The following is a 12,485-nucleotide window of genomic DNA, read 5'->3' on the forward strand; positions in this document are numbered from 1 at the left end:
AAAGTAAAGAAAATTAAGTCACTCAGTCGTGTCCGACTCTTTGTGACCCCATGGACTGTAGCCTGCACCAGGCTTCTCTGTCCATGGGATTTTCTAGGCAAGAGTACTGGAGTGGGTTGCCATTTCCTTCTCCAGGGGATCTTCCCGACCCAGGAATCGAACCCAGGTCTCCCACATTGTAGACAGACACTTGACTGTCTGAGCCACCAGGGAAGTCCTCTCTATGTTATTATCTCATCTAATTCTCATGTTGCCTGTGAGGTGTGTAATGTTATCCCCCTTTTTACAGTACGGCTGCATCTTTAAAAATATTTCAGATGGTAGAAATTTACTAGTACATGTCTGCCTACTGAGTGTTTTATGTAGACATGGATTAGTATATTTACCATAAGCATATATAGGTTATGCATGAGAATGTAAAACCTTTCTGACTTATTTGATTTTAAAATATGAATTGTATGCTCTCTCTTTTTAGGAAATGATTGGCCTTTGTGCTCATGTAGGATGTGAACCCAGTTTAGGGAGGCCCAGGCACTTCAGTACCCAGTTTATAGGCGTCATCTCCCATCAGCATCACAGCCTCGTGAACAGCTGTTGTTCCACTTACAGAAGGGAAGACTGAGGCCAGGGGAGATCAAAAGACCTGCCTCAGGTCACCAAGTTGGTGAGCGGCAGGCCATAAATTCAAGCCCAGGCCTGTCTGATTCCTGGCTGTGCTTTAAGCTGCTCTGGGAGGCAGTCCTAAGGTTAGGTTGGCCCATTTCTGAGAACCTGGAGAGAAGGTGACTCCACCACATTTCCTGGAGATGTCCCAAGGCCTTCACCACTGGGAAATTCTGCCTGGTGGCCGACTTCAGGCCTTCCTGCTGCCCTAATATTTAATTAAAAATACTCACTTCCATAATATTAGTTGGGTCATTATCTTCTCATAGGTTGCTTTATGATTTGTCTGTCACCAGTTGTGTTTCTTGTTTATGACCTTTGTCCATTTTTCTGTTGGGCTCTCGTCCCCTCCTTCCTGTTGGCCCCTGGGTTGCTCAGGTTGCTATGATCTTCCTCCTTGCCTGTCGCATGTTATGAAACGACTCTCCTGGTGGGTCATTGCCTTTAACTCTGCCCGTGCTATGTTTTGCTTTAGGTTTTTCTTTTCTCCTGTAGTGGAATAGTCAATTTGTATTACATTACTGCTTCCTGGATTTCATTTGTTCAAAACAAAACAAAACTGGTTAGCATGGAATTTGTACTAGATTGTAGCAGCATTGAGGACTGCTAGTAGTATTTAGGACTGGATTTTTTATACAAATTATTGGGAAACCAGTGCATGTACAGAAACAGATTTGGATTTTTTCCGCCTCTTTTCCTGGTAATGGATTTCCATTTTTCTAGTTCACACAAAAAGAGATGGAACTTTTGATATTTAGTTCTATATGTGTTTCTTTTCATAGATCCCATCTCTTGTCCCGAAATTCAAACATTTCCTGTACATGTGCTTTGTACAGCCCTGTACCATATGCCATGGGAGATGCCAGGTACAAGACATGGTCCTTATACTCATGGAATTTACAGTTAGAAGTTCTGAAGATATTTAGATGATACTAAAAGAAACTTGTGCGTGTGCTCAGTCACTCAGTCCTGTCCGACTCAGGCGTGTCTGACTCTTTGCGATCCAAGGATTGTAGCCTGTCAGGCTCCTCTGTCTATGGAGTTTTCCAGGCAAGAATACTGGAGTGGGTTGCCATTTCCTACTCCAGGGGCTCTTCCTGACTCAGAATTTGAACACGCATCTCCTGTTTCTCCTGTATTGGCAGGCGGATTCTTTACCACTGTGCTACCTGGGAAGCCTCAAAAGAAATGTAGCCAGATATAATTTTGCTCAGAAATAATTCAGTAAAGAAAGTAACAAGATGTGTGCACCCTTTAGCCTGCAGGTGTGGTGCTTATAATTAGACACCACATGAAAGTATTTCGTTTCCATTCTTCTTAATCTCAGATCCCCTCCAAACACCCCATTGTATTCACAAGTCACAAGTGTCATGTGAAAATTCAGATTCCTCACCTCAGAACATTTTATTTAAATATGAACTTACATGAATCAATGCATGTGAAATTCTCAGGAGAATGAGTACATTGACTCGTTGAAAGGTGAGAAATACTCATCAGATGGTTTGACTAAAGTATGCCCTATGTTCTAGATTTATTTTTAGGATATAGGGTACTCTATTATAGAGATCAGGTTTGTATTTAAAAACCAAAATATGATTAGGCCTCTTGAAGCAATGGACAGACCATTGAAGACAGCAGAATAGAATAAACTTAAAAAAAAAAAAAGTCATTATTTAGGACATTTGATTGAGAATTTGGATGGAGAAGAAATCAAGTAGGGAAAGAAAATGACCAGTCTGACAGGTTTAATGTTTCTAGCAGCTAGTGGCTTGCACTCTCTACCAGTCCAAATTAGACAACTGTGGAATTGTTGGGAGGAAAGGTGAAGAGGTATAGTAGGGGTGAGGAAAAGGAGAAGCTGCTTTCCTTGGGGAGTCTGCAGCCTGTGATTCTGAGCTTGGATTGTCTATGGTGGGGAAGAATTAGGAAAATGACATTGTTGTTGTTCAGTCCCTAAGTCATGTCTGACTCTTTTGCGATCCCATGGACTGTAGCCTGCCAGGATCATCTGTCCATGGGATTTCCCAGGTAAGAATGCTGGAGTGGGTTCTCCAAGTTTCCTTCTCCAAGGAAAATGATGTATGCAACTTAAAATTTGCTGAGATTTACTAGGAATATAAGTATATTTTGCATTATTTGCATTATTTCCATCTGAATGCAAACCAATGGCAAAAGCAGAAGAATTTCCTTGATTCTCTGATGTCACCAGTGGTAAGATTTATCATTGATTTGATTATGATTCTGCCTTGAATAGAGCCGCCTGTCTTTACCTGTGTCATGGTGGCTTGGGGTGGCGGAAGTCTGGGGTCCTCCTTACAACTGTGGCAGTTGAGTGAGTGCGACTGGTGTAAAGGGCCAGCGAAGGGCGCAGATTCGTCTTCTGTTTTCTCAAATTAAAAAGGCGTTTCTAATGATTATGGAACATCATGGCTTGTTGGGCAACACAAGGTTTTCCTTTGAGTTTCATAAATGCTTGATTATTCTCACTTCCTCTCATTTCAGTATGAGTGATACCTTGTTTGGCATTGTACAGGTTTCTTGTTGGGGCAGATTGTGGTCAGAATTTCATTTCCTCATCTTTGAACATGTATTTTGGGGTTGGCTCAAAGGTGACGATAGTCTGTTGGTTCCAGCTTACCTGCAGCCTTGGTATCAGCTCATACAGTGGAAGGGGAGAGTTCATGTACCCACATGTACATGACAGATCGCCCAAGATCCACTTCTCTAGATGCTGTAGAATGATAGGGTCATCACATAGTCTGAGCAATACTAAATGGCTCCGAGGTTATCTGGGAGGTGAGCTGCTGTTCATCACACTTGCAGATGTAGTTTTTATAAGCACCAGAGATCTGGTGATGTGAATTCTTGGGCTCCATAAAGCTGATCTTAGAGATTTGGAATAGAAGAAAAAGTAGGAGAGGGTAATGATCAGAGTTGTACTGATATTGAAGCCGTGCTTTACAAATGTAGGCCGACCTGTTCTTTCTCAAGGTGACAGGGCCACTCCTGCCCCATGGAAGGAGAAGTGAACTGCCTTTGTTAAGGTGGAGTGTAAGAGTACTTGTGGAGGACAAAACTGTACCTTCAGAAAGCAAGTGTGGGCTCCAGATATCCTCATCTTATTTGCTCTTGGAATCAGATTTTGTACCTTTCCTCACTGAAAAGTGACAGATGGGCTGTGTGTTGAATATTCCAGCAGTGGGAGGGACTGTTGGGCAAGTTCTGCCAGGCATAGCAGAGGGGAGGAAAGCTGTTCTACAAGTTTTGTGGTTCTGCGTCTCCAGCTGGGACAATGGGGAACCAAGGGCAATCACTGGTGAGGGTGGGCTCTCAGGCCACAGTTCTGTTCACTGTCCCGGGTTCAGGTGCTTAGCTGTGCTCACTGGGCCAGGACTGACCCTCAGCGCTCCCTCGGGGCCCCTTGTTCAGCATAGTCTAGTCCAAGAATGCAGCTCATCTGTGTGCACACAGAATACTTCTCTCCGGGTTGGTCAGGGTGAATTCCAGGCCTCTCTCTTCTCTCGAGATACAGGGGACTCCAAAATTCAAAGTTGTTGGAAGCTGAGGTCAGTATGGGCTTCCCAGTTGGCTCAGTGGTAAAGAGTCTGCCTGCTGATGCAGAGACACAGGTTTGATCCCTGGGTCAGGAAGATCCTCTGGAGGAGGGCATGGTAACCCACTCCAGTATTCTTGCCTGGGAAATCCCTCAGACAGAGGAGCCTGGTGGGCTACATGTGAGGTCAGTGAAGATGAATCAAGGGGTGCTCAAAGGGCCAGAGGCAGATCAGTTGTGGAATCTGAGGTCTGAGGGCTTAGGAGGATATGAGCTGTGATTCAGGACAAAAAGCATTGAGTGGACTCTGGACAAATTTATTATGAGATAGATGTCCTTTTCTAGACCTGACTTTCATGGGTTACCTCAGTGGTAGGTGCTAGCAATTCAAAAGGGCCAGGGTGGACCACGGAGACAGCATTTTGGGGCTCTGGTGGGGATTTAGAAGATATAGCCCACAATTTTTAATTCGTCTGTGCTCTGCTTCCTGCTGATTTTTGAAATACAGGGAGCTGGCTCTGGGAGCTACTTAGGTTTCTCAGTTTCACTGAGGTGTAATTAACTCAGGTGAAAATAACTCAGGTGTTTTTTACATGTTTCTCCCTCATCTCCTTTTCCTATTTATTTTATTTTCCCAATTTCTTTTAGATGTGAGGTCTTGAATCTTACATCAGAAGAGACCAAATTTAAGTAATTTTTGGATTATGTTTTAGACACGTTTTATTCTATGGAAGTGAAAGTCGCTCAATCGTGTCCTACTCTTTGCGACCCCATGTACTATACAGTCCATGGAATTCTCCAGGCTAGGATACTGGAGTGGATAGCCTTTCCCTTCTCCAAGGTTCTTCCCAACCCAGGGATCGAACCCAGGTCTCCTGCATTGCAGGCGGTTTCTTTACCAGCTGAGCCACAAGGGAAGCCCTTATTCTATGACTTAACATTGAATGTTAATATTATTACCAGGGAATGAGTTGCAGAGTAGTTCTTAGTAGTTCTGACAAAGCTGGCCTGTTAGCTCATCTTTTGTTTAGAGATGTTGGGCTTGAAGATGGTGGGTCAAATAGGGAAAGCATATGGCTGTTTAGTAAAGAGTATTAGAGTGATACCTCATTTTTAATTTGAGCTATTTATCTGAGCACCAGATTTCTTTCTGAGGAATAAAAATTATAAACTTAACCTCTCCTTTCTTCATTCAGAAAAAGCTACAAGATTGGGGTTCTCAGTAGAAAGGGGATTCTGAAGAACAGAACAGTGTCCCTTTTTTGTTTCTTTAATCAGTTTTTATATTTTATATGTCTTATTTAAAAAGTGACATTGAAAGCTGCCGCCACCACGTGATAGCTTCCTCTTTAGAGGATTTTTTTTGTGTCACTAGGTTAAGTCCGTAGTCCAAAAGTTTGGAAAAAATTGTAATGTGTCATATTTTCTTTACTTTTTAGTGCAACAGAATGGAATTCGGCATTGCTCTTATACAACTTCCAGGAAGCATCTCTATGTTGATAGAAATACGAAGATTATTTGCCAGGGTTTCACTGGTAAGCAGGTATGTTTATCAAGATTTTTGTTTTTTTAAATGTATATTAGAGATACAAAAACATTGAAGTATTGTCCGTTTTGGGGTTTTTTTTTAATATCACAAAAGTCATAACACATGTTTGTAGCAGAAAGGGGTACACTACAGCAGTGGGGTTGTATCTCAGGAGGGGGTTAAATGCTATAGTCAAGTAAAAATTATATTTGTTACCTCGAAAATCCCTCCCTAGGAGTATAGTATTTTGTTGGAAACCCACATGTTTCCTTTCAGCAAGTATAACACAACTGATTTTTCTCCAGCATTGGAACAGGTCACTGTTTCTTTAATTAAGCACTCAGTAAGGTAGGTGGACATGAACTTGAGCAAACTCTGGGAGATAGTGGAGGACAGGGAAGCCAGGCATGCTGTAGTCCACGGGGTCACAAAGAGTCAGACATGACTTAGCGACTGAACAACAACAACAAGGTAGAGGGCTTGTGTTTAGGCCTTGCTGCCTCCCTATCCTCTGCATACAGCATAGAATTTGCATAAGTTTGAATATATCTGTGATGTGATTCCATAGTAAAGTGCGACCTAAGAATCTCCTTTCTCTCCTTCCTGCCATTTTACTCCCCTGGAAGTATGTCCTTCTAGATACTTTCCTTACTCATACAAAACACTTACATAATAGGCGTTCTACAAAGTTTATAGGATGTGCTCTCTTTCTCTGTGTTTATGTGTATGTTGCTGCTGCTAAGTCGCTTCAGTCGTGTCCGACTCTGTGCGACCCCATAAACGGCAGCCCACCAGGCTCCCCCGTCCCTGGGATTCTCCAGGCAAGAACACTGGAGTGGGGTGCCATTTCCTTCTGCAATGCATGAAAGTGAAAAGTGAAAGTGAAGTTGCTCAGTCGTGTCCAACTCTTAGCGACCCCATGGACTGCAGCCTACCAAGCTCCTCCGTCCATGGGATTCTCCAGGCAAGAGTACTGGAGTGGGGTGCCATTGCCTTCTCCATTTATGTGTGTGTGTGTGTGTGTGTGTGTGTGTGTGTATTTAAAACATATTATACAGTATATAATATATATCATACATATATGTCTGTTAAATAAATTCCTGAAAGTAAAATTGGGTGTCAAAGGTTCTGTGTATTTAAAATTTTAGCAGCTGCTACCAAGTTGCCCTTTAAAACATTTGTACACATTTATAGTTCTACTATAGTAGATGCACAGATTTTTTTTTTAAATATGAAGGAATGCTACCAAATTTATTAGAAGATAATCCCTAACCTTAACCCAAACTGTCCCTTCCTTGGTTATTAAGGGAGACATGGCAGAATAAAAGTGATGAATGATTTTTGTGTAATTTAAAGTTAATGATTTTTCTGTGATTAAAAGAACTATAATATTCATTCTGCAATATTTTGGTGATCTAGCATTGACAAGTTTATTCTGTAAAGACCAGATTGTAAACATTTTAGGCTTAGTAGGCCATGCAGTCTCTGTTACAACTACTCCATAGCATTGGAACAGCAAAACCAGCCACAGGTAATACGTCAGTGAGTGGACATGGTTGCATGCCAGGGAAGCTTAATTCACGAAACCAGTGGCTGGCCAGATCCCTCAGGCTATACTTTACCAACTCCTGATCTAGAGGAGGATACTCAAATATCCAAACTTCTATAACTTTTTTTTTAAGTACTTAAGAATTGCTTTAAACTTATCTCTTTTTTTTTTGAAAAATGAATTTTGATTAGAAGTTGTTTCATGTGAAATGTCATTCTGCTTTTTGACTTTTCTGGACACAGAAATGTGAATTTCAGTGGACCGTTCTTCTTTTTCTCCCATTCTTCTACTATTTTTAAAAAATAGCCACTGCCAACGAAGAAAGAAACAACTAAAACCTTGAAATTTTGTTTATAGATAAAATTGGTTTACTTATTCTGCGAGCCATATATTTTATGAATACCACTTCCAATACATACCTTCTAAAGAAAGTTGATGCTTCATGCTCATGAAGTACAATTTATCATTCTTCTGCCAATTAAAATCATATTCAGTCCCTTTTGGGGTATGTATTAATTTTATTAGCATATAATTAAATGTTTGATTAACCCAAATTCCACACATAAATTAATTATATAGAATGTTGTTTTTCTATTTGCTAAGCTTTATATAACTCTGACATTTTACCTGGAGGAGGGCATGGCAACCATCTCCAGTATTCTTGCTGGGAGACTCCCCATGGACAGGGGAGCCTAGTGGGCTACAGTCCATGGTGTTGCAAGTTGCAAAGAAAGAGTCAGACAAGGCTGAGCGACTAAACAGAGCACATGACATTTTAACGTCTGCCCTTTTTTAAAGAACCATTGTCTGTGCTGTAAGCACTGTTTGTAACTGTCTCTGCTTCTTAAATTAGATGATGATTTGCCTAAATATTGAGATCCAAGGTTGGTTTCAGTGTCTTAGTTACCAGCAAATACATTGTTTCTCATTCACTGGGAGCCTTAATTGTTTATTTGTTGGTTAAGTTTCTGCTTCTAGAGAATGATGAAGTCTGAAATTTAGAGTTTATCTCCATAGAAAATGTAAATCTTGTCTCATTAGTTCTTTTTTTTCCCACTGTGCACATTATTGCACATATGAATGAAGAATATTTATATTTCAGAGCAGATTCCAACAATGCCGTTTTCCCAAGGGGTGATATTTCTTGTACTGGCTGTTATGAGCCACTAAAACTATTCTTATTTTAACCATACACTGGATGGTGATAATGAGAAAACTAACAGAAACAAGGACATTAATAGGAAATGTCATCCCTGTTCAGCGCTACATTAGGACTATAAAAAGTGTGACTATTTAAATTTATTTAGCAGGTAGTATTCTAGCACAGTGCTTCTTTAACTGTCTGGAGTGAGGGCCCAGTTTGGGTGTGTGTTTTTATTTCAACCTTATTGCAGAGCAGTACTTTTTACAAAATACAGTAAGTCATAGCAATGTCGTATTGCTATAAAAATTTGCAGACATTTTCACTTATTTTTTTATTAGATTTTTCTCGTTTTTTTCTTTCTTCTTTTTTGTCATTATTTCCCCCTCTTTTTGCATTTACCTCACTGCACGCCCATAAGAGTCTACAGATAACACTTTGAATGGTACTGCTTTAACAAGAGCACTGGCCTGTGGTACTTTACAAAACTCTGTCATCGACTTTTAGATAAGTCAGTTAATGTGCTTGGGATTAGGTTTCCTGTTTTGAAGAATGAAGACTTTGAAATCAGGAAATTTCTGAAGGGTCTCTTAAAGCCCCAATTTTTATGCTTGTAACAGAACTTGAGTAGTTGAGTCAGCAATTTTTGGTCCTCATAGAATGGCCGCGAAGATCCATTCGGTTTTCAACAACTGCTTACTGAGTGCCTACTGTATGTAACTGCTTTGGGTGCCATCTCTCAGTGAACAAAGTAGATAGAAATCACTGCCTTTAAGGAGTGGTGAGTAGAAGAGGGATGTGAGGACATCAGGGATTGAGGAACAGTGAGAAGGAGGTGTTCTTTTCCGATCAACACCAGGGAGTTTCTGATCACCAGCTAAATTTGAAAACAGATTGAAAAGAGACCTCCTATAAAACACACACACACACACACAGAACAGTGATTTTGGCTCTGCAGAGACCTGTTTTGCTTCAAGGTTGAAAGCTGTGTTCAGAAAGTTGATGAGGATGCTTGGAAATACGGCATTCCTACCCTGTGGCTCAGTGGTAAAGAATCTTCCCCATGCAGGAGACGTGGGTTTGATCCCTGGATTGTGAAGATCCCTGGAGAAGGGGATGATACCCCACTCCAGTATTCTTGCCTGGGAAATTCCATGGACAGAGGAGCCTGGTGTGCTACAGTCCATGGGGTTGCAAAAGAGTTGGACACGACTTAGTGACTGACTGAACAACAACAAACGACAGATACTTAACATATTTGTTTTTCTTTTCCAAGTTGCTGAAGATTGTCTTTAGGCTCCCTAGCCAGCCTTTTCTCACTAGTCTTGTGCTTTTCCTTCTCAGGGCACCTTTCATAGCCAGCAGGCACTGGAATATGGCACCAAACTAGTTGGAGGAACCACTCCAGGGAAAGGAGGCAAGACGCACCTGGGCTTACCGGTCTTTAACACCGTGAAGGAGGTAATTAATGGTACCTGAGTTTGGCAAGAAGAAAAAACCAAGGGAAGAGTTAGCACACCTTGGCTCAAATTCCAGTAACCTAGAGAAATTTGAACCGTGGTAAAAACGAGTGGGTTCACTTTAGTCACGTAGGCTCAGGATGTTCTCTCCGCAGCCTGGGTCACTTTTGCTTATAGGCGTACATCAGTTCTTCAGGGAAGAAGTGCTGTGGCTTGGCTTCTGCCATTTCTTCTTCTGGGCTGTTAGAAGAGCGCGTGTCAGCATCCACGCTCGACCCTGTCGCTCAGTGTTAGTGGGAGCTGTGCCAGGTGCTTCATCTTCATGGCCTCATTCAAGCCTCACCACAAGCCCCCAGGTAGGGGCTGTTATCATCCCTATTTTAAAGACAAGGATACGACAGGTACAGAGGTTGAGGGTCCTGTAGATAGTCTCACAGCTGATCAGTGGCAGACTTAGCCTGGCTCAGAGTAACTAGTAGTGGGTGGTATTCCTGTGTGGATTAGAGTCCAACGGGCAACTCACAGAGGCCTGGTCTCTTCCTCAGCTTGCTGATTTCTCAATACTTTTAAAATGACTTAAGCTAAACTTTGTTACAAGGCTAATACGTGCCTATGGTACAAAGTCAGATGATATGAAGGTATGTACAGTTAAGTTTTATATGGTGTTTTCCACTTCTTGGATTTTGCTTTCATAGAGAACTTATTTCACCTCAGTGTATCCTCTTTCATTCTCTTTTTACACTTACATGAATATATACAAAAATAATAGTATTATGAAAGAAGCCACAGTATATATTCTTGGCTATTTAATTTTTAAAAAATCAAAGAAATAAACTTAGTACTTGGGATTGATGTATTGAGGTTAAAAAATAAAAATGTAGCACTCCCCCTCTTCTTAAATATATTTTTAAGGCATGTTTTAAAGAATTTCATTTTTTTAAAGTACAAATTTATAGATTTACTCTCTTTTTGGAATACTAACTTCAAATTGAAGTAATTTGAATTCTTAATGTAAATCAAGATAAAGGATAAAACAAATATTCAAATTTGGAATTTTCATTTTACTTTAAACTTGAAAATAGGGTATATTATATATATCTGTATGTGTGTTTTGAGTGTATCATATTTTAGAGAGTAAAAAATTCATACATTCTGTAGAATAATCATTTAAAGTTTTGCTTTGCATTTTTTAAAACTTCCTAGTTAAATTTGACTTTTGTCATGAGCCTTTTTTTTTGCTTTCCTTTAAAAAAAAAGTTTTTGTTCCTAGCAGTTCATTTATTATTCATTTTGATACAAATAGATATGGCTTTTGGAAGATAATGTAAGTTCTTTGACAGATGCTGTTTATTTCTCACCTGTTCTGCTCTTACAAAGAGATTTCTGAGTGAGTGCAATGGTTACCTTTCATGTAGTATTACTTGCCGACGCAGATTCTGTGGTCATAGTCCAGCTTCTCAAAGTCTTTGTATCCTTAAGAGGTAGGAACCCATGGGATATATTTTCCATAAAATACCTGCACATCTATGGTCTCATTTCTGTTGGTTCCAACCTAGTTTTTTCCTTTGGTCCCCACTTCCCTGTTATCACCTTGAACATAGTTTTTAAAAACAGTGATTTCAATTATTTTTAACCCTTAGCAAGTCAACATCCATTGACTTGTTCATCTGTCCCTGTCAAGACACTTCTCTTTATTAGGGACGCAGTAGAGAAAGCTCCTCAGCCTCTGGGAACATGGGCAGTTAGTTTGGGATGATTCTCAAACACACCATCTTTTACTTCTGCCCCTTCCGGCTGTACCTGTACTTTCTGTTACTTGGTATTTGTATCCATTTAAAATCTCATGGCATAGCCTTCCAGCTGTACCTGTACTTTGTGTAACTTGGTATTTGTATCCATTTAAAATCTCATGGCATAGCCTTTTAAAATGTTTTGATATATATCTTAATTAAGCTACATTTTGACATTTATAGGGAGGTAGCCTGCTGTAGCTGAAAAGAACTGACGCTGTGGGATCAGATATACTTAGGTTTGAATCTTGGCTCTGCCGCTTCCGAGCTCTGTGACCTCATGCAAGTTATTTAATATTTCTTGGCCTCTACATCTTGATTTGTAGATGGGGTAGTATGCAGGCAGGGTTACATAGTCTTTCTCAGGGCCTCTCACAGAATACGTGCTGCCTCTCTTGGAGAGTCAGAGACACTGACCGTCTCTGTCTTCAAGGAGCTTCCATTATAGAAGAGTCATGGCCACATGTGCAAGTGGGTGGAAGGCTACATCTGTACTGATACATGTATAAAATATATAGAAGATCACAGAGAGAACAGTGGTCACATTGGTGATCTTTAAGTGCCTTGCATTGTGAGGGGCGATGTAGCATAGACTCTTAACCTTATATGACCGATTCTTGTTCTGTGGCTATTTATGCATGTGTATTTTAGTTCATTTCTAGTCAGCATGCATTAGAGTAAAAATTAGCAGCTAGGAATAAAACCACTTCATTTTGCTTCCTCTCGATAATATTTATTCTTTGATCTATTTTTATTTTTTTAAATTAAAAAATTTTATCTGTTTTGGCTGCATTGGGTCTT

At 40.4% G+C, this 12,485-nt stretch overlaps 1 protein-coding gene across 1 annotated transcript in view; it reads left to right on the forward strand.

Moving 5' to 3' along the window:
* SUCLG1 (succinate-CoA ligase GDP/ADP-forming subunit alpha) overlaps window positions 1–12,485 on the forward strand; it is a 36,366-nt gene that overhangs the window by 4,931 nt on the left and 18,950 nt on the right. Inside the window, exons 2-3 of the mRNA XM_055540373.1 lie at window positions 5,656–5,759; window positions 9,779–9,895. Coding sequence (XP_055396348.1) covers window positions 5,656–5,759; window positions 9,779–9,895 — 221 coding nt within the window. The remainder of the gene's footprint in view (window positions 1–5,655; window positions 5,760–9,778; window positions 9,896–12,485) is intronic.

The sequence above is a fragment of the Bubalus kerabau genome, chromosome 11 (genome assembly GCF_029407905.1).
Source record: "Bubalus kerabau isolate K-KA32 ecotype Philippines breed swamp buffalo chromosome 11, PCC_UOA_SB_1v2, whole genome shotgun sequence".
NCBI classification, from domain to species: Eukaryota; Metazoa; Chordata; class Mammalia; order Artiodactyla; family Bovidae; genus Bubalus; species Bubalus kerabau.